The sequence below is a fragment of the Cavia porcellus genome, unplaced genomic scaffold, assembly GCF_034190915.1.
Source record: "Cavia porcellus strain 051 isolate PalLab524CR breed Dunkin Hartley unplaced genomic scaffold, mCavPor4.1 scaffold_6, whole genome shotgun sequence".
NCBI classification, from domain to species: domain Eukaryota; kingdom Metazoa; phylum Chordata; class Mammalia; order Rodentia; family Caviidae; genus Cavia; species Cavia porcellus.
The window spans coordinates 25,553,887-25,578,144 of record NW_026947489.1 but is presented as its reverse complement, the minus strand read 5'-3'; the positions used below and the strand labels follow the sequence as shown (position 1 = coordinate 25,578,144).

General features: G+C 53.1%; 1 protein-coding gene across 1 annotated transcript in view; it reads left to right on the top strand.

Moving 5' to 3' along the window:
• Cemip (cell migration inducing hyaluronidase 1) overlaps window positions 1–24,258 on the top strand; it is a 132,108-nt gene that overhangs the window by 97,258 nt on the left and 10,592 nt on the right. The window contains exons 12-23 of the mRNA XM_003475464.5: window positions 1,528–1,703; window positions 3,397–3,606; window positions 10,302–10,507; window positions 10,882–10,951; window positions 11,404–11,532; window positions 13,262–13,347; window positions 14,162–14,293; window positions 16,696–16,731; window positions 16,836–16,991; window positions 19,848–20,028; window positions 21,111–21,326; window positions 23,850–24,061. Of these exons, the coding sequence (XP_003475512.1) occupies window positions 1,528–1,703; window positions 3,397–3,606; window positions 10,302–10,507; window positions 10,882–10,951; window positions 11,404–11,532; window positions 13,262–13,347; window positions 14,162–14,293; window positions 16,696–16,731; window positions 16,836–16,991; window positions 19,848–20,028; window positions 21,111–21,326; window positions 23,850–24,061 (1,810 nt within the window). The remainder of the gene's footprint in view (window positions 1–1,527; window positions 1,704–3,396; window positions 3,607–10,301; window positions 10,508–10,881; window positions 10,952–11,403; window positions 11,533–13,261; window positions 13,348–14,161; window positions 14,294–16,695; window positions 16,732–16,835; window positions 16,992–19,847; window positions 20,029–21,110; window positions 21,327–23,849; window positions 24,062–24,258) is intronic.

Here is a 24,258-nt window from a genome sequence, read left to right as displayed (position 1 = left end):
CGGGGCAGAACCAAGTGCTCTGTTACTTGAGGTCATGGTGGAAACTCAGTGAGGTGAGTGGCATTGATTGTTTAGTGGCCTCATGATCCACAAGGGAGGTGGCTGCTCTTTGTAACTGCACCTGAGATGCGAAAGTGTCTATCAGCCAGGTCAGCAGTCTTAGGGATGAGCCAAATTTAGAGCCATGCTAAGACTTTACTGTGGCAAAGAATTTGGAATTGTGCTAGAGGCAGAATCTTGGGGCTGTAACGCAAAGATAGCTCCATGTTTGAGTGTGCACCGCCCTGCTCTTCTCTTAAGGTGCCTTTCTTGTATGGCTGGAGGAAGAGAAAGCAGAAAGGGAAATGTGAAGTGCATGTGGCAAGAATTTGAGTGGAACAGTGGGAGAGAGACGGTGGAGAGACAACAGAGGAGATAGGGCAGAGCCCATCAGAGCCCATTTCTGGCTACCGCAGGAAAGAGATGACAGCGCCTGGGCGGGGTGCCTTTTTTCATTGACTTTTTAGGAATAGAAAGGCTCAAGGGACTTGGACAGTAGAGTTAAGAAGAAGCAGAGCCATCGGGACAGGAAGCCACTAGGCCTGGGGAGGGGCTGCGCTGGGTCAACTGCACAGAGAGCCTGGAGGGAGAGAGACATGGTTGGGCACAGCAGGTGCAGGTTCTCCTGCATGGCACACTCCACACGGCATCCACAGGGCTCCAGAGCAGGCCCAGAGTGGTGGACAGAAGCTCCCATCTGACTCTGATGCATATAATACAGCAGTGATGGTGAACCGTTCAAAGCTTTCGGTGGTAACAAACAGCCTGCTGTATCACATGTGCCATAGTTTCTGCCCCAGGGCCCCAAGGATTCTACAGACCCTGTGGACACACACCGCATGCCCTCTAGACAGGCGCTGTAGATACATAGCCCATGGGGGCAAGGAGAGCAGAATACGGAGCTCTCTGCTCTATCGTAGGTAATTGAGAGAGACAACAATTGCTCTGTGTTCTCAGGAACCCCAGCAGGCAGGTGGCCTGGCATCAGGCATGGTGGGGTCAGCCAGACCTGGTTTCTTTTCTGCAGTTGCTCTGTGGTCTGGAGGGTAGGATTTGCCCAAGCTTGACAGAGCCTGCTTCCGGGGCATGCTCCTAGTGCTTCTACTCATAATCCAGTGGCCACACCTAACCCCAGGGACAGTGTGCAACAGTGCCCCTGGCTGACTGTGTGTCCGGCTAACTCCTAGGCGAATCTGGTTTCTAAGAGCCCATTTCTGCCACAGGTTTCAACCCTAAGCACATGTGACTGGGGACCCTGGTTCTGCCTTCTGCATGAGATGTCACCTCTCTGGGCTTCATATTTCTAGAAAATGCCCTGGGGAGGGCCAGGGGTTTAACTCAGTGGCACAAGCACCTGCCTGGCAAGCTCGAGGTCATGAGTTTGACCCCCAATACAAATCAAATAAAATGCCCTGGGGGCCATGGGCCCACTGAGTATGAGGGGTCTGGTGATAACACACGCCCTGTTCCACCTCCCCTCTGCCCCAGGGAAGCCGCGGTACCTGCACATCGGGGAGGAGATAGACGGCGTGGACATGCGGGCCGAGGTCGGGCTCCTGAGCCGGAACATCGTGATCATGGGGGAGATGGAGGACAAGTGCTACCCCTACAGCAATCACCTCTGCAGCTTCTTTGACTTCGATACCTTTGGGGGCCACATAAAGGTATGAGTCTGCCTTGCTGAGGCTGTCACCTACCCAGCAGCATCCCAGGTGGCCAGGGATGCCCAGGAAAGAAGGACACAGGGCCTGGAGCTGGAGACAGACAGACGTCTCCGTCCTACCACTGACTGCAGTTGCCCCTCCATTCTTGGGAACGGAGAGGTGGTGGCAGCAAGCCGGGCCATCTCCTGCCAGCTGCATTTCCTGCTTCCTCACTGCCTCCGTCTCCTGCCTTTCCTGCTCAATCCTGGTCCCTTCCCTAAAGAAATAGCACTGAACTCACAGAAAGACCGATTATGATATGGAGAAAACAGCCAGAAGGTTAGAGAAGCTGAAAGTTTCACATTAAATTACCTGTGGGTTTCCTGGACTCATGAGGCAGATGTGCTGGGTGGCCCAGCTGGGTTCTAACTATGCAGTAAAAAGAATCCAAGCTTCTAGGTGCTACCTGTCTCCTCATGTGGACCTCAAGGGGAGGTTTCCTTTGCATATCCTGCCTATTAAATGGTACAAGACACCCAAAAGTTCTTCACGAGGCCACTGGTTGTAATACTGAGAATGTAATATTTTGTATTCATGTAGAGAGAGTTCTCTTAAAGCTACAATCTTATGCTTTACACATGAGACCCTAGCGACCTAACTGAAGAGACTAACAGTGTGAGATGCACAGTTCACTGGGGGCCTGGTGGCGTTTTAGGTGAGTCAGCTATTGTTGCCACCACAAATACGTCTACTTGTTTCCAGTCCTTTCCTGGGGACAGGGAGGGCCAGTGAGGCCACAGGAGGCAAGCAAAAGAATGGCCCGTAAACTGCCACAGCCTCTCCCCATTGTGGGAGTGACCAGAGTGACGGGATCTCCTGCCCACTGAGCCAAACCAGGCTGTGGTTCACTCTCAACACAACTCTTGGGGCCCCTCGGGCACTGGCATTCCCATTGCCCTCATTTGGGGAGAAAGGTTAGTATTTCAGGACCCTCTCCCTCTAGAAGTTGCCTGACCCCACTTGTGGCAGGATCCTGTTTGCACCCCATTTGCTCTGTAAGCTTCTGGATCACAGGTATAGGTGTAATCCATGGTTTCCAGAGGTGCCAGGAGTGGCTCTGAGCTACTGGGAAGGGAGCCCATGGGCACCTCTTCTCTTGCACATGTGCCACCACAGCAGGGATTCGGGGAGTCCTGGATGGTGTCTGTCCCGCACCCCAGGAGAAGGTCTCAGGTAGATTGTGACACAGGCATTACCTACAGTCACCTGCAGCCCCCATCTGCAGTTCTCCAGGCTTCCCAGGGGCATCCTTTCCTAACACCAGGTGGCTGGGAGGAAACTCAGAGCAGCCCGATATTGTGCAACGCCCACTTCCGCAGTCCCTGCCTTGCTGAATCCTCAGCCATTAATAACTTCTCTCAGGGGCTGGGGATTTAGCTCAGTGGCATAAGCACCTGCCTTGCAAGCAGGTGGTTGTGAGTTCAATCCCTGATACCAATAAAAAAAGAAAAAAAAAGTGTAAAAAAAACCAAAACTTCTCTCCTCTCCCATGGGGTAGGAAAAACCAGGCCCCCAACCCACATGCACAGGATGTCTCTGATTTGCTGAGCCCCTCGGGGACCCTAGAGTGTACCATGAGGACGGTGGTGCTGTGCTTTGGGGTTATGGGGGCAGGAAGTCCCTGGTCCCCCTGACTCTCGCTCTTCCTTCCCAGTTTGCACTGGGGTTTAAGGCTGTACATCTGTCTGGCGTGGAGCTGAAGCACATGGGACAGCAGTTGGTGGGCCAGTACCCAATCCACTTCCACCTGGCAGGCGACGTGGACAAGCGGGGTGGCTACGATCCGCCCACCTACATCAAGGACCTCTCCATCCACCACACGTTCTCCCGCTGTGTCACCGTCCACGGCTCTAACGGCCTGTTGGTGAGTGCCCACAGTGGGAAGGGTGAAGCTTGCAGGGCCCAGGCTGCAGAGAGGCCTCCCCCAAGGGCAGGTCACTGGCCGGCCAAAAGGGAAAGTGGCCTCATCTATAAACTGGAGTCACAGAATGGCATTTACAAGTGGTTTGTAAGCCTTACAACATGTCTAAAGAACCTTTGGGTCTGTTTTCCTTCATTTAAAAATGGAGACAGTGTGGAGGGGTGAACCTGGCCTCTCCTGAGCAGTAGTGGGAGTTGGCCATGTGTCTACTTTCCTACATGGTGACTGGGCAGATTGCGATGGCACCATGCCTGTCCTACCATCACGCCGCTGTGCTCCCCCAAGCTGCCAGGTGTCTTCCCACCCATGTGCATTCGGGCCTGTGAGCCCTGCTTTCCCCCACCAGGCACATAGTGGCCAGATCCTGTCACCAGGGAGCCCTTTTCAGCCCTCTCCCAGGTGCTGTGCCATGATAAAGGCATTTCTGTTGCTCTGTAGTCTTAGTGCTGTGACCTAAAGCCATTTCCTGACCACACAGCAGAGGAGCAGGGCTTTGGAGCCCTGTCTACAGGGATCTGGGTTTGAGGCTTAATCCCTAGTCCTGGGTTATAAGCCTTGGCCAAGTTGCTCAACCTTGCTGAACCTCAGCTTCCTCATCAGTCAGGTGGTGAAAAGAGTCACAGGGGAGCCCCAGGGTGGGACTTCCAGGCAGGTGGCCAGAGGGCTGTGCTGCAGCAGGTGCACTGAGATGTGGGTTTTTTTTCTCACTCAAGAAAGAAGCAGAAAGGCATTGTGATTCATAAGGGGTTCAGAACATCAGCGGTGTTTCACAGCACTAAGCTTCGGTTGCAAAGCCCAATGGCCTGGGCTCCCATCTGTGCGCTGTCACCTGCCTACCATGTGATCAGGCCAGGCATTTTACAGCTCCTTGCCTCAGTTTCCTCTTCTGTAAATTTGAGAAGGCTTCTACTTCTGGTATCGAGTGAGCAGAGCACCTGTGAGATGTGATCCTGAGGCTTGGCCCGCTCTCAGTCCTGGGCAGGCGAGCACAGAGGCACTACAAAGCAAAGCTCCAGGTGGGCCACAGGAGCATGAGCATGAGCACACCCAGTGGAGAGACCAGCATGCACGGGGTAAGGGAGGTGGCAGGGCTGCCTGAGTCTCGGGCATCACCCGTCATGATCGTTTACACCTAGCTTCAATTCACCTTATTGAATTTCACTAAAGAGAAAGATAGTAGGACCATGGCAGATCCATAATGGGGTTCTGTACCTCAGAGCACATACACATGCACATGTACACATACCCCACATCTGTACACGGACCTGCAACACTCACGCTGAGTGACAAAGTTGATCAGCTAGGACTTGGAATCCCGGTCCTGCTACGGCCTTTCCAAAGTGAGACATATTACCACAGCTCTGATGCCAGATGCAGTGTGAGCTTTTAGCTCAGAGCTGAGCAGTCACATGGCAGCCGCTGCCAGGTCTGGAGAAGAGAAGGTTTATAGATAGGCACTCACCTGCATCCTCCATGGGCACAGAACTCCCCAGGCTGTGCAACCCAGCTGGACCTCATTTCCTCAGTGGGGTGCTGTGTGGCCTTTCTTCATTTTGGCTTAAACTATCTATTCGTAGCTGACTAGCTTCACTGTCAGGACAAAGGAGGCACAGTGGACAAATGCATGATTCTGGTCTGGAACTTAGCGAGCATGCAGCAGCAGTATTCTGGAAGTCTTCCCGCAACAACAGATGGGTACCATGGGCTCTGAGGTTCTGAGCTGTGTGGTGCTGAAAGATGCCGTAGGGCCACGTCACATGGGTCTTACAAGTCCTGGAAGCTCCAACAAGGGTCTCTGCTGCTGCCTGATGCAGATGAGGCCTGCCTCCCTCCTCTGAGTCTCCTTGTCCCGCCCAGTCTGGTGGCTGTACCATGGTTAAAGAGTACAGAGTTACAGAGATGGGAACCCCCTGGACCTCAGTTTCCCCCTCTATAGAGAGAAGTGACTTCAAAAGGCCTGTAGGAAGGTTAAACCAAATAATATATATGACATGTTTGCTTGACATTATTAGCATTATCAGCCAGGGCCTCTGTGTTCCGGGTGGGCTTCACTGGCTGGGAAGAAGGAGTCGGTACCTGAGGTCTGAGGAGCCTCAGCAGGGAGTGTTTTTTTTAACCCTGGAAATCCCTGATGTGTTGGCACCAGGCCTCCCCATCATCCCAGTGTGTACACTACTGAGCTCTGAGACAGACACAGGCTTACATGGGTGGGGGGGCTGCTTTCTGACCCTTCCAGGACACTTGCAGGCTGTGTAAAACATGTGGTGGGGGTGGAGGGGTAAACGGGAGAACAAAGGTCCTGCAGGTCCCACCTGATGTCTTGCTCCAAATGTACCCTTGACAGAAACGCCCCCGACAGCCGCCAGCTGCTTGAGGCCCAATGTCCCTGTGGGCCATACCCTGCCCAGCTCTGGTGGTACAGGAAGCCATGCAAGTGGGCTTCAGTTGGTTCCAAGTTGTCCACCTTAGGGCCGTGCCCTTCCTTGGCCTTCTTCTGAAGCCAACAGGAGCCCCAGTGCCCTGTCTTAGCCTTGGAACCCAAAATGTGGGAGTGGCTGCTGCCCTCCTGGTTCTCCCCTCTTCCAGTTCCCGGATTCATCCTCACTCCTGCTCGGTAGCTGTTCTCTACCCTCCTCTTCCCAGGAGGGGCCTAGACCCCCAAAGCTTTCTTGGTCCGGGGCTTTTCCTGGTGTGCTGGGTAGAGGAGAGGAGCAGGGGTGCCGTGTAGGTGGTCTCAGAAATCAGCAGCAAGAAAGAGACATCTCTCTCCTCAGGGTCCCTTTGCAGACTACAGGCTTCCATGGGCTCTACCTGCCCTCCCTCCTTGTCCACTCTGTCCCTTCTGATCCACCTACCTCTCCTGACCTCTCCTGTGCCACCTGAGGAATCTATTCCTACTGGAATCCCAGCACTTTGGGAGGCTGAGACAGGAGGATCATAAGTTGAAACCCAGCCTGAGAACTTTAACAACTTGAAGAGACCCTGTCTCAAAATTAAAAATAAAAAAAAGAAACTGGAGATGTAGCTACGTGTGAAGGCCTTGGGTTCAGTCCTCACAATCTTGAAAAACAAATCAGTGAACAAACATTCATCCCTCTCCTTACTAGGCAGAGCATTTTCCTTCTCTGTTTCCTTTTTCAGCTTTTATCTACATTTGAATATTCAAAAACACATTAAGACACTGCAGAACAAATAACCCACCTCCTCACTCCCAGGCAATCTGCTCTTCAGCTGTTCAAAAGAGATGCTTTTCATAATGGTAGAAGCTTGGAAACTGATTTTTCCTTTTAATGTACTTACACAGAAGTTATCACTGAGAGTCTTATTAACTTGTGTTGTAGCATACCTGCTACAGGGCATGGGAACTAGATCCATCTTCCTTTGGAATCCTGGACCCCGGTAAGAACCCAAATTCTCATTGCTTGAGCCTGAATTTGCTTATGATCTATGCGCACCCTTCCACAATAAGACCTCTATATACTTTATAACCCTAGTGCCATGTGAATGCTAGCAAATGGCTACTATTCCACATTGTTTAGGGACTGGTGACAAGGAAAAGTTTGTATGTGTTTTGTACAATTTTTAAAAAATTTCCATATGAGATTGATTGACCACTGATGTGATCCTACAGACCCAGAGGGCCAGCTGTATAATTACTTTCTGTTCATGTTTGTTTGTTTTCAGTGGCAATTTCCAGGTTTTTGTTGGAAATCATCAGTGACTGTATGGCTGGGTTTGTGTGGAGTAGTAGTTACAGACCTGCCCCATGTCACCTGCTAGCAGCTCCTAGGTAGAAGGGTCACACTCACAGAAGGTGTCCTTGGTGACTCTGGGTCTCTTCTACACAATCACAAGCCTAGATAACACCTACCAACAGTTGAAGAGTAATGCCAGCTTCCTTTCTTTCCTTTCCTTTCCTTTATTTTTTTTTTGGTGCTGGGGATTGAACTCATGACCTTGCATGTGCACGCAGGTGCTTATGCTGCTGAGCTAAATCCCCAGCAATATAGTTTTCAAACAAGGTGTGGTCACATATGCCTATAATCTAACCTTCAGGAGGCTGAGGCAGGAGGATTGCCTGGCATTTAAAACCAGCATGGGCTCCATAGTGAGTTTACACAGTCTGATCTACACAGAAGAAAAAAAAATGCCTCAAAAAGAAAGAAAAAAAAAAAAAGAAAGAAATTGCTTTCATGACTTTGAGCCACGGGGACCAGTTTGCGCAGGAGAATGGCAGTGACTTATAGTGCTCCAGTTGCACACACAGAAACTGGGTGGCCACCTGTGTCTGCTTATCCCCCTGCTGCCTGTCTCTCACCTGTCTGTCTTCTGTCTTCCTATCACCTCAAGCTGCATCACGGTGTAAGAATTTGATTCTGGGAAGTGTGCTGAGGAGGGATATACTAAGACACTGGGGCCAAAGGAGACCTCGGGAGTCCTCAGCAAGTCTGCGGCTGAGCGACAATTGGAGCTGTGGGCTTCTTCCCAAGACCAGGCCTCCTCCCCGCCCACTCCTCTCCTGACTGCGAGCGCCCAGCTCACCCATTCCTAACCTGGCGCTGTTGAATTTGATTAGCAATCAAGTTATGTACCAGTCAGATGGGAGAGCTTAGATACAGCTCTATCCTTGAGAGAGCAGTGACGTGGGGACTGTTTCTGAGGCTCAGGGTCACTGGGAGAGTCCTGGTTGCCATGAGGTTCACGTGAGCAAAAGTGTAAAACATTCTGATCGGTCATGGTGCTTTTCTTCTAATGGGTTGCAAGAGTCTGGGAGGGAATCTCCCCCGAAGGCCTTAGTTAGAACATTCCGAACTCTTCTTCTGCTTCCCTTTGGGGAAGGATCACCTGCTGTGCTGCCCCTGCAGCAAGGTGGACAGGTGAGCAGAGCTTAGAGAGATCAGGTGCGGTGGGCAGACAAGGATGAGGAGTTCTGCACCACAGCAGGCTCCACTGTGAGGCCAGCTGGTGCCAAGGACACCCATGACTCTCCTCGGGGGCAACTTCCTCCTCTGGGTATGAAGACATTGGCCTTGGGGTGAAGGTCCCTGCTTCACGAGTCATGCGTGTGTCCTGGCCTTTGCCCCCAGCTTGTGCTGGTAGGCTATTTACAACAGATTTGTGCTGCCAAGGAGCCAGGGAGGCGATCCCCTTGGACAGTCTTGGCACTGGTTGAAATGGGCATTGAAGGAGTGAGCAGGATTCAAGCTCATGCCCTCCCGATGCGAGAGATGAAGGAGGAGACTTGTCCAAGAGAACCAGGGCTTTGTTGGAAGAGGGTGGTTTCTGAGTTTGGATCCTCCCTTGTGGAGCAAATGGGCCCAGCTACAAAACCAAAGATGTAGCCCTGGCTTGGCACATGGGAGCTGTGTGGTTTCAGACAAGTTGTAAAACTTCTCTGAGTCTCATTTTTCTCATCTCCAAAGAAACAGTCTATTAGAGGATTAGATTTTAGCAAGACAAGATTGTACGAGTTCGGCCCAGAGCGTGGCCAGGAAGGGTCTTGGCTTGGGAACCTTCCAATTCTGGGCTGTCTGGGAGTCAGGGAACAGGCACTGCTGCATGGAAGCCTGAGGGAACCGGGCTTTGCCCTGGATCAATGCTTCTCAGCCAGGGATGATCTTGTCACCCACCCCGGCTCACCCAATGGGCATCCAGCAATGAATGTCGAGACAGTGTTGGCTGTCACAGCCAAGGGAACCTTGTTGGCACCTGGTGACAGAAGCCAGGAGTACAGGACAGCCCCATGCAATGCTGGCAGCTCCAAGGGGCAGCACTTTTGCATGGTGTGTGGACTTCCTAGTGCTTAGTGCAATGGTGGGCGCCAAGCTGGTGGGGCCAAGCTGACACTGTGGAAAATCAAGAGCCCCTGCTCATGAGTGAAGCCCTGGGAAGGGGCAAACGCAGGGGTAGATGAAGCCAGCCTGGCACTGTGTCCTGGAGAGTGAGCGTTTCCCTTGGAGCTGGGCAAAATCAGGCACCCATGAACCCAGGAGGCTGCAGCCAGGGTCTGGCCAAGAGCAGGCTCAGGCCAGGGTCCTTAAGGACTCCCCAGTTCTGAGACTGAGCAGTCAGAATGTGACCCCAGGAGCTAAGGGCCATGGACCTGCAGGCCTCACTTTGTGGTGGGGAAGTGACTGGGGACCAGCTGGGGACTGGTGGGCTGCCAGGGCACACCCTGACCTCTCAGTGTGACTTTGATCTTCTTCCCCACCAGCCTTGGTCCCGCAAAGATGAGTGGTGAGCTGGTGCTGCAGCTCCTGCTGGCTCCAGCCCAGGGCCACAGGGGCCACTGGATGTGCTCTGCAGGGTCCTCGATGCATGCGGGCTGCCCTCCCGCTGAGCAGAGCTCTTACCACACCCCTCAGTGCCTGCATCCCTGTTAACGGTGTCCTCAGAAGGGTAGAAACCCAGGGCCTCGTCCTAGGCCACCCCATAGAGCCTCAGCTGCAGCACCTCCTGGGGTCCCTTTTCTGTCCTCTGGGCCTGCCCTCTGCAGCCCTCTACCTAGGTCACACTGCTTCCAAACCCTCAGTGCTCCTCACCTGGTGCAGGCTGATATTGTTTCATGTCTGTTGAGTGAGTGTGTGAGCACACAAGTGATGGCCGCCGAGTGAACCAGCCGTGTGTCTGCCCTACAGGTCCAGGATGTCGTAGGCTATAACTCGCTGGGCCACTGCTTCTTCACGGAGGATGGCCCAGAGGAACGCAACACATTTGACCACTGCCTTGGCCTCCTCGTCAAGTCCGGAACCCTCTTGCCCTCCGACCGAGATAGCAAGATGTGCAAGATGATCACAGAGGACTCCTACCCAGGCTATGTGCCCAAGCCCAGGCAGGACTGCAAGTGAGTGCCCCGGCGTGGGGTGGCCGGTGGCCAGTGGCCAGGCAGGTGGGAGGAGCCTCTGCTTTCAGGCCCTCCCCCTTCCCTCCCTCGCTGAGCCTCCACTCTGCACAGAGAACCACAGAACTCTGCCTGGGAAGCCAGCTTCTCCCCAGGGCAGCAGCAAAGGAGGCACATGCCTGGGGAGGGACTCAGACTTCACCACCAAAGGCTTCTTTCTGCCTTTTTCACTGCTGTACCCAGTGTGCCTCAGTGGGCCCTTCTGAGGAGCCTGATTTTCAGATGGGCATGGCAGCAGTCTTTCTCCAGATTTACCAGGTGGCAGAGTGGGTGCTGGTAGCCTTTGTGACTCTGTCCCCTCTGTCCCCTCTCCACAGTGCAGTGTCCACCTTCTGGATGGCCAATCCCAACAACAACCTGATCAACTGCTCTGCGGCAGGGTCGGAGGTGAGGCGCTATGCATCAATAGGGGCGTGTGGCCAAGTGGGTTCAGGACTCGGTTTCAGGGAAGTGCTGTCACTGGGTGGCCTTGGCTGATGAATGCTCAGCACTTTGTGATACCTTAGAACAGTGCCTGGCACCTTAGTGTGGTAGGCAAATGCCATCTGTGCCACAGACTGAGTGCCATTATTATCCCCATCAGGTGGGGAAACTGAGGCAGGTGGCTGGTGTGCCTGGAGCCCATAGAGGGGCACTAACACCCCATAGTGACTCTGAAACCTGGCAGTCAGCACAGCAGCCAATGAGGAAGGACCCTGGAGGGCTCTGATGGGAAGGGTGGGCCACCCCATGAGTCACTTAGCCCCTTAGGTAGCTCTCACCTGGCCAGGGAGCTACCATTTGTCACCTGCCTGAAGCTCATGGTGCCAAATCTGGTGGCTTCCTTCTTGTTCCCCCAGGAAACAGGATTCTGGTTCATTTTCCACCACGTGCCGACGGGCCCCTCGGCGGGGATGTACTCCCCAGGGTACTCGGAGCACATTCCATTGGGCAGATTCTTCAATAACCGCGCCCACTCCAACTATCGGGTGAGTCTCTTGGCCAGGCCTCCAGCCATCATGACACTCGGCACAGGAGGTCAGAGTTGTGTTCCTAGTGTGGATCTGGGAGAAAGCAGGCGGCCACCACCCCTTGCATGAGAGACTTAGGTGTCCTGCGCTGCAGTGACCATGTGTGGCCAGCTCTCCTTCCCTTGGGCCCCTTTCTGAGCATTGATTTGGGTCAGTGGTGTGACTATAGAGACAGAGGCCTGGCCCATAAATGAGGGAAAACCAGGACGTTGCTGGAAAGGGCTGGCATCCTTGAATTTTCCCTTCCTGTTCTGTGTCTTGGGCAATGGTGGCTCAGTGCACAAAGAGCCACACATGCAGTGGGGAAGTGAAAGCATCCTCTGTCATCCTCGCCCCTCACTGGCGCTTCCTAAGTGCTCACCATGCTTCAGTGCAGGTGCTGGGGAGGGAACAGGGCCTCAAGGCCATCGGGGGCCTCCCAGAGGGTCAGCAGCTAAGACTATGCATAGAACCTAGGTGAGGTTGGGACCAGAGATGCTCCCCAGGAGGACGTGGTCCAGAGGATGCTGGGCCATGTGCAGCCCGGATGGTGTTTTGGTCCAGTTCCTAAAGGTATATAGGGGAATAGATGCTTCTTGGGTCAAAGAAATATTTTAAAAGGTCCCACCAGAAGGAAGAGCAAAGAGAAGAGATGCAGTCTCGGAGCAGACCTGAGCTTACACTCATCAGGGGAGTGGGGGCAGAGACTTCAGGAACCAGGATGGAAGATGGTGTCTTAGGCAGAGGGCAACAGCATGGCCCTGCAAAAAAGAATCCAAGAGGGTAGACTCCCCACACCAAGGCTGGTTCCACAGCTGTGTCCTTGCTGGGGCAGGGACTGTGATTGCTGGGAGGTGGCCTAACCTGAGGGTCAGGATTGACCTGATCATGCGAGTGCAAAAGTCCTGAGCCCTGACTACACACCCCTGAAGATGGGGGTTCCCTGGAATAGGTCCTGGTATTTTGGTCCTCACAGCTGTCCTGTGGAACAGGTGCAGTCAACCCCTTCTAAAGACGATGCACTGAGACTGAGGAGAGGAGTGACTTTGGTCAAGGTCATAGCTTGTGAGAGCAGAGCTGAGGCTCTAAATGCATGGGACCAGGGCTGAATCATAATCCAGTGAGGGGTGCACTAGCTGGAGTCTGCCAGGCACCCAAAGAGAGATGCATGTGGGTGACCATGAGAGGTCCAGGGGACTAGGAAGTAAGAAAGATGAGGCGGGTGGTGGCAGCAATACCCCCTGGTGGACAAGGGCGGTGCCTCTGGAGTTGGAAAAGGCCAAGTTCTCTGCTCGTGTCAAGCAGGCATGAAGAAGAGCAGGTGGCAGCTGCCCCGGGCAGATACAATGTAGCTGAAGTTCAGCATCTCCTCTGCATCTCTGCGGACAAGGTTCCCGGGGTGCACAACCGTGTCCCTGCTTTGGGGCTGGGATAATAACTGTCCAGAGCAGAGTGGGTTCTGTGTGTGGACTTTGCCAGCAGGATAGTTTCCCTTTCTAGGTCTCAGTTTCCCCATTACAGAGACTTCAATCAGACTCATTCTGAGTGAGGCGAATGTGGCAGGTCATCTCCTCCCTTGCTGCAGACCCTCTGCTCCATTCTTGCAGACTCATAGCACAGCTGGTTTGGCTGCATGTTCAAGAACAAAGTGGAGCTTGAGGTAAGGCTTGTGTCCTGCAGTGACAGCTAATGTGTCTCTTTTCCGCAGGCTGGCATGATCATAGACAACGGGGTTAAAACCACCGAGGCTTCTGCCAAGGACAAGAGGCCGTTCCTGTCTATCATCTCAGCCAGGTAGTCCGCTCAGGAAGCCACACCCCAGGAAGTCCCAGCTCCCTCTGTCCTGGCCCATCCTGCACCCCTCACCATGCTGGCCATCACTGAGTCCCTTCCACTGGCTGGGCCTCCAAGTTGTGGGAGTACTGAGGTGCAGGTCTGAGCAGATAGAGTCTGAATGAGGGTTCAGGCTCCAGCAGCCAAAGGGAGAAAGAAATTCCTCAGGCTGCTGGGTTTCCAGCCAAGTGATACCCGGTAAGCCAGCAGGCTGGCCAGTGCCACTGCAAGGCAGGCTGCAAACAAAGGTGAGAAGAGAGGGCTCACTGTGGATACAACACGAAGGGCATGCAGGCCACACCCGCATACCATCCTGGCGCTCAGTGGAAGACCAGGGCTGCTGGCACACCTTGAGGTCATTAGCAAAAGCAGCTCCCTTGAAAGGTCTCATGGCTTGGTCTCCATCAAAAGTAGGTAGCACTAACAACAAGCTTATGTCCAGTGAGCATCCAGGCCCAGAATGCCATTTCGTAGCTGGGAAAGGCAGCTTTGCAGGTGGCTGACTGGCCTTCTGGGGCCTCATGTCTCAACTCCCTGCAGACAGCATTGCTCCAGGTCATCTGAATTCTCCCCTGGGGAGGGCTCCCCACTGGTGCTGTTGGGTGAGAAAAGTGGTTGTTATGGCTGTGTGGGGCTGGCCTGCCTCTGCAGTGAGCTCAGGCCGTTTCAAAGCCCGGCATGGCTGACCAGTTCTGCTCATCAGTGCTCCCACTGGGCTCCTGGCACTGGAAGGCATCCATACCAAAGACCCCAGCACCCCGTACTTGTGTTCCAGGTACAGCCCGCACCAGGATGCCGACCCGCTCAAGCCCCGGGAGCCTGCCATCATCAAGCACTTCACGGCGTACAAGAACCAGGACCACGGGGCCTGGTTGCGTGGCGGGGATGTGTGGCTGGACAGCTGCCGGTGAGTTGGACAGCATGTGGCATGGCCAGGCAGAGGGTCGCATACAATATTCTAGGGCCTTATTTCCTCCTGCCAGGCAGTGACTCAAAGGGCAGCAGTGGCCAGAGCATCTGCAGCAAACTGTGAGGGCAGCTCCGTGGCTTCACTGCTGAGACTGGCCTCAATGGTCACTGGGTTTCTCTGTCCCAAGGCTACTGGGCCAGGCAGCAAAGGGAGGGACAGGAAGTCAGTTTCCAAGCTCCTCTCTGTACCAAAGCCCGGGATGCTTTTCTTTCTGACTGTGTTTCTCAGGGCTGCCACTTACTGCCTCTAAGTTAGGGCTACAAACTGAAGCTCTGTGTAGTGAATTTCTCAAGGCCGCAAGAGCAGGAAGTGACTGACCGAGGGCTCGACACTAGTCTCGGACTCATCTCACCTACCGTTGCTGAGCAGAGGCCCTGGCCCCACAGGACAGGGACTGGAAGGACAGCGGCTGGGTGGGAGGTGTTGAGGAGTGTTTTCCTTGCCTACCTTCTTGTATTCAGACACTGGAGAGATGAATGCACACTTTATGGTGACCAGTTAAAGGGTAAATAAAGTCACAAGGGAGCAGGAGTGTCAAGGAGGGGAACAGAGTCACAGAGGGGGTGAAAGGTGGCTCCTGAGAAGAAAGAGGCTGATGTGTTGGGGAGGCCCTGGGATACAAACGGGCATCACTGACCCAGCTCCAGGGGGGCCTGCTTGGCACACAGGAGAAGAGGCCATTAGTTTAGAGGAGGTAGAGGGGAAGAAGGCTGCCAACTTGGGGTTCCTAGGGCCCGTCAGGAAGCGGGCACTTGCTCCAGTGGCTTTAGAGGGCATCGGCAGCTGCCATGGCAGACTGCAGCTCAGCAGGGAAGATCTCCCCACCATGAGTTCCAGGTCACCCCCAGCACTGAGCCCCGGGGGCCCAGAGAGTGAGCCTCGAAGGTGGGGATGGAAGCCTGAGGGAAGAGACTAGGCGGGTCCGTGAGGAGATCCTCTGCCCTGTTCTAAGTGCAACAGGTTTTTCAGTTCTGCTCTCATAGGCGTTTTGCTACTTGGTCCCTACAGACACAGTGAATGCCAGACATGGGGCAGTAAAACCTGTGGACCCTCTGCCCGCAGGGCACATTTCCTGACATCCTCCCATACTCATTCCAAGGAAGCCCAGAATCCAGCCAGCCAAGGGCTGCAGTGCCTCAGTTGACGGCTTGTCTGGCCAAGGACCAAAGGGAACCAGGAGTCCTTTAGAGCACCCTGGGCATTTGCCCATTGTGGCCATGTCAGGATGTGGGTGAGGGTGAGGATGCAGCTGCAGTGCTACTGAAACAGGCCCAGTGAGGGAGAACTGTGGTTATGGGCGTGAGGCTGGCACTGAGCCTTCGTTTAGGAGCTGCATGGAAGACCGTTGTGCTGTTTCAGATGTGTTGCATTTGAGATGCTGATGAAATACTCTGTAAAGATGCCCAGACTTCAGAAGAGGCAGGAAGAGTGACGTGTCACAGTAACAGCAGTGTAGGGAGGGAGCTCTTGAGTCCCTGAGAATGGGGTGCAGCATGAAAGGGTGTGGGGAGCTGGGGCAAGGGCCTGGGACAGAATTAGAAATATTTGGAAGAAGGCTGGGGAGCAGCCCACCCAGGAACACAGCCTGGAGGGACTGATGTGCACTGGGGGGTCTGTGAGGCCGGGGAAAAGTAAGCAGAGGGTCCTGTCTGGTTGCCAGCCTGGGCTGGGGGCAAAAAAGAGGAAAGCCCTGCCTTACAGAACCAGCCTGAGGGAGAGGAGTGGCAGGATGTGTGCAGGGCAGGCTGAGAAAGCAGAGACCATTGTGCCTGCCTGGGATGGAGGACAAAGAACCGTGCTATCTGGAGGCTCAGCTCCGATTCTGTACCACCTTCCTCCCTGGGGACTCAGCTCCCGGCAGATGCTGAGGTCCTAGGACTGCAGAAGGGCAGCATCTGCAAGAAGCAGACAGCTGGGCAGCTGCAGGCTCCCCCCCCCCCAACTGCATCTGCCTGACTTTCCCGAAGTGTGAAAGTGAGATATTTGTGTTTCTCTGAAATAGTCTTGAGGATGCAGAGGAAATGACTGCAGTCATAGAGCCTTTCCCACTCAAGCTTGGCCCACTTCCCTAGCCCTGGGCCACAGATCACAGTGGGCTCGACAGGGGCTCAACAGGGGTCTTGCCCCTGGCTTGCAGGAGAACACAGGTACCAGCAGATCCTAGAGCCATGGGATCACCTGTGTCTCTGGAGCCTGAGACAGACTGGGAGGGGCCCAGATTATACTGCTGCTGCTTGGCAGGCAGACTCACAGCATCTCTGCAAAGCCCTCTGGAGGGCTGGGCACATCCCCCATCAGACAGGTCTGACAGCACCCTGACCATTTGCTCTTGTCCCCAGGTTTGCTGACAATGGCATCGGTCTGACCTTAGCCAGGTAAGAGAAGGGTCCTCGTGCACAGCAACTGTCTGTGGGTATCATGGGTATCTGTCTGGGGGACCCTGCCCTGGGCTTCTGCTGCCAGCACCATCTCTTCACAGTGGTGGGACCTTTCCATATGATGAAGGCTCCAAGCAAGAGATCAAGAACAGCTTGTTTGTAGGCGAGAGTGGCAACGTGGGCACAGAAATGATGGATAACAGGATCTGGGGCCCGGGCGGCCTGGACCACAGCGGAAGGACCCTCCCCATAGGCCAGTAGGTTTGCAACTGGGCCACAGCTGGGTAGTAGTGGGCTGTTAGCCTTGGCAGGGCTGAGGGAGAAGTTAGGTGGTGATTTCTGTCTGGGGTTGGAAATGCTTCTGTCCCTGTAGCCTCAGGAATCACTGAGATGACTAAGGCTGATGGTTGAGGGGCAGACTCTGGAAGGGGAAAGTGAAGTGAAAAAAACCCCAGTGTTGAAGATAAGTCAAAAGGGTGGGGTGGGCCTGCGGTGGTTATAGGAACACACTGTGCAGATGAGGGACCTTGAGCCCCTGTCCCTTGTTCCCCTCCTGGCAGCTCAAGTGTCACATATAGGAGCGTAACCATTGTGGCCAATCCAGAGGCTGTGGTGTCTCCTGTAGATGGGGATCCGTTGTCACCCAGGAGACAGATCACACTGGGGAAACACGGGCCTAGGAGACTTTCCTGGCAGCCAGATGTGCACAACTGAGTAGCAGGACTTCCTTGGAGTTGCAGGCTGTGGGGAGGAGCTCAGGAGAGGAGCAGGTGGCTGGATGCAGAGCTGATGAGTGAACAGCTCCTGGGACAGCACAGCTGGGGCGGCACTTCCTTCCAGGGTGCCTCTGCTGAGGTGCCAGGTTCTCAGGCTATAGCCATCCGGTTCTCCCAGCGACAGAGTCAGCCTTTCTTGCACCCCTATGTTTTCTTCTCTTCTTCCCTGGAAGTGTAATTCCTGCTTCTAGAGTCAGGACACCAAGTACACAGACCTAATTCCAACCCAAGTGCACCTATATCCCCAGAAAAGTTTTGCAAATGCAGAATTCGTGTCTCCTGTAGCATGAACTGTGAAGCCCTTGCTATGTGCAGCTTACAGGATGTGGGAACTCTTCCTGTGTCTTCACAATGACTCTGCCTGATACTTAGGATTTCCTTGTGCAGAAACCCTGTCTCCCAAGGCCACATGTTCTGATTACTTGCAGGATGTGCCCAGGATAGTACCCATTGTGGCTGGTTCATCTTAAGCAGAACTGAGTTAGGTCTGAAGGTGAAGAAACACAGGACTATAACTATAGTGTTAGCAGAATGGGCTGTACCCAAAGCATTTAGCAGCAAAACACACAAATCCTATAAGAATTAGGATTCCAGGTGACAACATTAATCAGGTACAAAAATAGAGAGGTGCAGGGAATCTTTGGTGTCCTCTGAAAGGTTGTTATGAGGGATGTCTTAGGCCTTTTTCTCTTGTTGCTGAAATAAAGTATCTCATGCCCAAAATTAAGCAAAGAAAGGTTTATTTAGCTCACAGTTTTTGAAGGTTTGAATCCATAGTCAGCTGGCTCCAAGGCAGGGTTGTGTGGCACAGGGGCAACAGTTCATGGTGGCAGAAGACAGCAAAAGCAACAACCGAGAAGAGAAAGTAAGCTCCTTTCCCTACTTCATATCGTATGTAGGTTACTCATCGCAGGGCAAGTTGTAGGACTCTCCCATAATCCCAGCGTTTTCCATGAATCAATCATAAACTCTAGAAGCCCGCCCCCCATGACTGCATGAGGCTGTGTGGGGACATCCAGACACAAACCATAACAAGGGGATTGAAAGGGAGTGAAGCCTAAAAGCAAGACCAGGACAATAGGGCACAGCTCTTCCCCAGGAACAACCCCTCTTCTGTTCTGTTTTCTTTCCTACCATCCTTTCTTCTGCACTTACCCTGTGGAAGGGTTGGTCCTGCCCCAGTACAGAGGCACCAGCAGAAGCACTTGTGCTGGGCCTGGAGATGCCCAAGCCGAGATTTGTGGCCAGGCCCAAGGGAGGCCAACAGGAAGCTCAGCCACTCCTTCGTAGGTCCTGGCTCCTCAGGTCCTGCTCAGAGTCTGAGGCCCATGCTGTGCAGCCCCCAGGTAGAGTGCAGTCTCCAGGTCACCAGCCCAAAGCCTTTCCCACCTCTCCTTCCTGCCATCCAGTGCCAGGCCTTGTGACGCCTCTGCCACTCTAGTCCTGCTTTCCTAGCAGGGCCTGCTTTTCCCTTGGGGGAGCTCAGAAAGCCACACTGCAGTCGCATTTATCACCCCCCATTCTGTGTTTTCCTCTGTGTTTCCCAAACCCTGCATACTGCCAGCTGAAAGGTTTACTCACAAAGAAAACCTCAGCTGGGTCTCAATCTGATTTAATTGTTATAGCAACTAAAACTAAGGCGGTAATGACTAACACTGCTGCCCTCCCTAGGGACATAATATTGGCACTCTCCAGTAGCATTTACAGTATTTACTAGTGACTCTTCATATGATGGGGAAACTGGTGGGAGGAATGTTTAAATGGAGGACCTTTACTAAGAGTCAAGCTAGCAACAAGATTGATATTCATCTGTCATCCATCCACCCTCCCACCATCCATTCATCTAACCACCCCATCTATTCATCCACCCATCAATCCTGCAACTACCCATCTATCCATCTACCCATCTGTCTATCTATCCAACCCCATCTGTTCTACCTACCCACCCATTGTACCGCACCCATCCATTCATCCCTTAACCCACCTATTACGTACCCATCCACCTACCCGTCATGTACTCATCCATTCATCCATCCATCTACTCACCCATCCATACATACACTCACTTATCCACTCATCCATCCATTCATCCACTCCCCATTTACCCACAATACCATCCAGTCATTCATTCATGCAGCAATCATTCACTGATATTTATTGTTTCTGCATGTGATTTCTCAATGAATTAATTAATGGCTCATTAACGGCTTGGAGTGGAGGAGTTGCTGGAGGTAAAGATCAGGAATGGCTTTACCCAGAAAGTCTTTCTTAACATTCATCCCAGAAGAGGAAATGACATGGTGCTCAGACAGACATCTGGCTCCCTTCACTCCACAGGAATTTTCCGATTAGAGGAATCCAGTTCTACGATGGCCCCATCAACATCCAGAACTGCACCTTCCGGAAGTTCGTAGCCCTGGAGGGCCGGCACACCAGCGCCCTGGCCTTCCGTCTGAACAATGCATGGCAGAGCTGCCCACACAACAATGTGACTGGCATCACCTTTGAGGATGTCCCGGTGTGTGAGGTGACAGGGATCCTGAGTACCAGACCAGGTGGTGACTCACAGATCCCCCGGGGAAGAGGTTGGGCTAGTGCCACCCGCAAGGGGTAAATGGCCTCTTCTAAGTAGGCTGGGCCACGGCCCATTGCTCTGTCTCCCAGCTGGAAAAGTACAGACCCAAGTGGCCCTGGGTTAAGGCGCTGGGAGAAGGAGCCTCAGGGCAGACTATGCATGGGGCTGTCCTCCAAGGCTTCTCCAGGCAGAGTCTTGTGCCTGGGCCACTTGAGTGGGCACGGATCATCTGACACACCAGCAGCTTCCAAGGGAGGTCTCTGCCAGAAGTGTCTAGTTGATCTCACCCTGAGAGGAGAGCGTAAACAGGGGACTCCTGCCATGGGTGGAGCCTGGGAAGAGGGACTAGAAGACCTCCAAGGGCTGCCCATGCGCCCAGCTGCCCAGAATCCTGGTGCAGTTCCCCTGGGCTATGGGTTGCCAGGCCCTTCCCCTGTCCTCCCTTCCCCTGCTCCTGCTCCTGCCTAACCCCCAGTCTCTGGCCACTGAGGGAAGACACAGTACCTGAGTTACTTGTGTCTTCACTTGAGTCAACCTGGGACTAAAGGTGGTCAGTCATGACAGTCTCTGAGGGCTTATGCCACAAGACTTCTTGGCATCCCCACAAACATACATGCTCTCCCTCATTTCCATACATGTGCACACACACCCTCCTGTGCTCTTGCATGCATATGCAACCCCACTTTTCTTTCCATCACCCCCACGACGCCTATGTCATCCCATTCCTGCTCTTTCCCAAACCCCCTGCCCATCTGTGCAGCTGGACTCCGGTGTGGTCCTTGAGGCCCCTATAGCACAGGCCATGCAGTAAACAGAGCCAGAGCTGCCTGCTGGCCTGGGAGTTGAACCTTTGACTGTTTTCCTGGCCTGTCTGTGAGGTCAGCCAGTGGTTTCCTGCAGTGCCCAAGAGCTCTTTGGCTTGGCTGACTCCTAATGTCAGCAGAAAGCAGAAACTTCACCCTGGTCCCTGGTGGCTTGGTTTCCTTGTTCTCTGGCATGGCCTGACTTTCCTGGGAACTGTTCAGATCACTTCTAGAGTGTTCTTCGGAGAGCCCGGGCCCTGGTTCAACCAACTGGACATGGATGGAGACAAAACATCCGTCTTCCATGATGTGGATGGCTCCGTATCTGAATACCCTGGCTCCTACCTCACCAAGGAGGACAACTGGCTGGTGCGCCACCCGGACTGCATCGACGTCCCTGACTGGAGGGGGGCCATCTGCAGTGGGCGCTATGCACAGGTGAGGAGCCAGGTGTTCACATGCTCACTCACACATGCGCTCAGTGAGCCCCTACTGTACCCCGGCTCTGTGTTGGGCCACAAAAGGATAGAGAAATTTTTTCTCTTTTTCATTCTTTTTCTCCCTTACCTAATAGAATTTTCACAAGATCAAATTCAAGGCTAACCACTGTCCTCTACCCCCAAATAAAACTTCCAAATAAATTTAAAAAAACCCGTGATCTTGGGAATATAATCAGAGCCTCAGCTTCCTCGTCTATAACGTCAGGATGATTTGGTGAGAGGTAGGGGTAGCATCAGATGGTGCCATAAAATGCTTCCTCAGCCCAGTGCTGTCAAAATTCATACAAGCCACGCATGATCTTAAATTGTCTAGTGTCTAAGCTAAAAAAGTAAAAAAGAAACAGGAAAATAATTTTAGTAATATTTTATTTAGCTATGTGAAGTCAAAATGCTATCATCTCAACATGTGATCTGTGGTTGGTTCAGCAGCATAAATACTCAACATGTGATCCATGTAAAATTGTTGGTGAGACATTTTCCATCTTTTTCAGTTTTAAAACTTCAAAACCCACCTTGCATTTCCTATGTAAGGCCCACCCATTTGGGATGTTAACCTGTAACAGACTGAAATGTGGTCCTACCTAACAAGCAAATAGTGCTTCCTGGAAAACATATTTCATATTGCTTGTTTTTTTAAAATTTAAACTGATTAAAATAAATTTAGAATGAGGGTCCTGAGCCACGCTGACCTCATTTTGAGGGGGCCACTATATGGGACAGCGTGGCCAGACTATGCTCGTGTTGGTCAGCATTGCTGTGCAGTGGCCAGCACTGTTTGACCAGTGACCAGTGAGTGAGGGAGAGAAACAAACAGGAGACCAACAGCTGTCAGTTTAGACCCTGTGCGCACACCTGTAATCTCAGTTACTCAGGAAGCTGAGACAGGAGGATTGCACGTTCAGGCCAGCCTGACTGGCCTGTCTCGAAATTACAAAAAATGTAAAAAGGGAAGAACTGGAATTGCAGCTGAGTGACAGAGTGTCTGGTTTGTGGCAGCCCCTGGGCTGCCATCCCCGGACCTACAAAAGCACAGGATTTTCAGGCTAACATTGACACTGACTCCAAGAGTGTTTCACAAAGCAAGCATGTTTTTTGCTGCTGCGGTGAAAGACCGGGTATTTTGAAAGAGACACGAGGGAGTAGGTCCCCGGAAAGGGAAAGGGCCAGGGGCAGGAAGGACAGGGTAGGTGGGGCCTGCACTGGCAAGGGGTGGGCACAGGGGAAGAGGGGGTTTTTTCAGCAGGAGGTGTGATCAGGCGCAGAGTTCGGGTGAGCCTGGGAGGGTGGGAGAGAGCTGCTGAGCAATGGGAAGGACCTGAGGCCCTAAGAACCCGGCTGAGACCCAGGCTCCTGAGCCGGAAGTCTTCTTGTCCCACTCAGCAACCCCGTGGGAGGACCCAGGCAGGGGCTCAGCTGCACGAGTGGACAGGTCAGGGCCAAGGTGTCCCAGGAAAGATGTGAGTGATCTGAGATCAAATGGGAGGCAGAGGCAGAGTTAAAACATGGATGTGGTGCCCTGGACCCTGATGGACAACCAAACCCACTTGTGTGCGCCTGCACTGGACACACAAGAGGTGTCCATGCAGAGCCCGGAACTCCTCCCATGTCTGCCTGATACACTGCTCATCTTCTGCTGAAAAGGGCTGCTAGAGTTCACCAGATTATCCACAACTGGCTACTGGTTAATTATTGTTAATCATCTCCTCCCTTCACTTAGAGGCTTACAAAGTGCTTAATAAACCTTTTACCTTTGACACCCATGGTGAGGGTAAGGAGTGGTGTTTGATGTTTGTCTTTCTATCTGACACATAATTACACTAGCGTTGAAAGATAGTCTGTCTTTCCAAAGGCTCAATGTCCATACTTGTCAGTGTGCTGGTCTGCCTTAGCCTCAGCTACTGGATGTCACCTTACAAACAGAGAATGTGCCATAAACAGGATGACTCTTTAAACCGAGACTGGCTCTTTGGTCCTTGGACTCATGGCCTATGGTCTTGCTTTCAGTTTTTTCTCTGAAGGAGACATGTGCCACCCCCATGCACTGGCCACAGGGACCAGAAGGTAAGGGATAGCAGTCCAGTCCACTCCCAGATGCAGTCAGAACCATAGCCAGCTGTGAGCCACCTTTGCAGTAGAAAAAGGTCCTCTCCCTTCCACATGTCCCTCTTTTTTTCAAAAGTCACTTTCTGGCTGTTAAGCAATTTCTCAGAAGTGTTCTCTGGTAGCTCCTCCATAGACCACTTGTTTGAAAACACAGAGAAAGCATTAGCTGGTTTGCGCAGCATGGCTTGGGCTGAGTCCACCAGCAGAAAGAGACATCCCTTATTTGGCCCGTCTTCCATTCAAGCCTACTAAAAAGGGCTCTGTCTTTGAAACTGCATCTGCAGCCAGACACTAACCAGACACCTTTGCAGCAGTCTCTGGTAACAGCTTCCTGTGTTTCCTTTCCGGGCTTTAAAAGATGTACATTCAGGCCTACAAGACCAGTAACTTGCGGATGAAGATCATTAAGAATGACTTCCCCAGCCACCCTCTCCACCTGGAGGGGGCCCTCACCAGGAGCACCCATTACCAGCAGTACCAGCCTGTCATCACCCTGCACAAGGGCTACACCATCCACTGGGACCAGGTGGCTCCTGCGGAACTCGCCATCTGGCTCATCAACTTCAACAAGTGAGTGGGTGCTGGCCAGGACCAGCACGGCTGGGGTCAGCTCTGGCTGAGCTCAGAGTGGTGGTGACAAGGCTAGCCCACTGGCCCCTGCAGTGGTGATGTGGCTAGCCCACTCCCCCAGGATTTACATCATCTAGGAGCTAAGCTGACCCCATCTGGACATGGGTGACCTTCCCCCTTCAGACAGGCTGAGCATG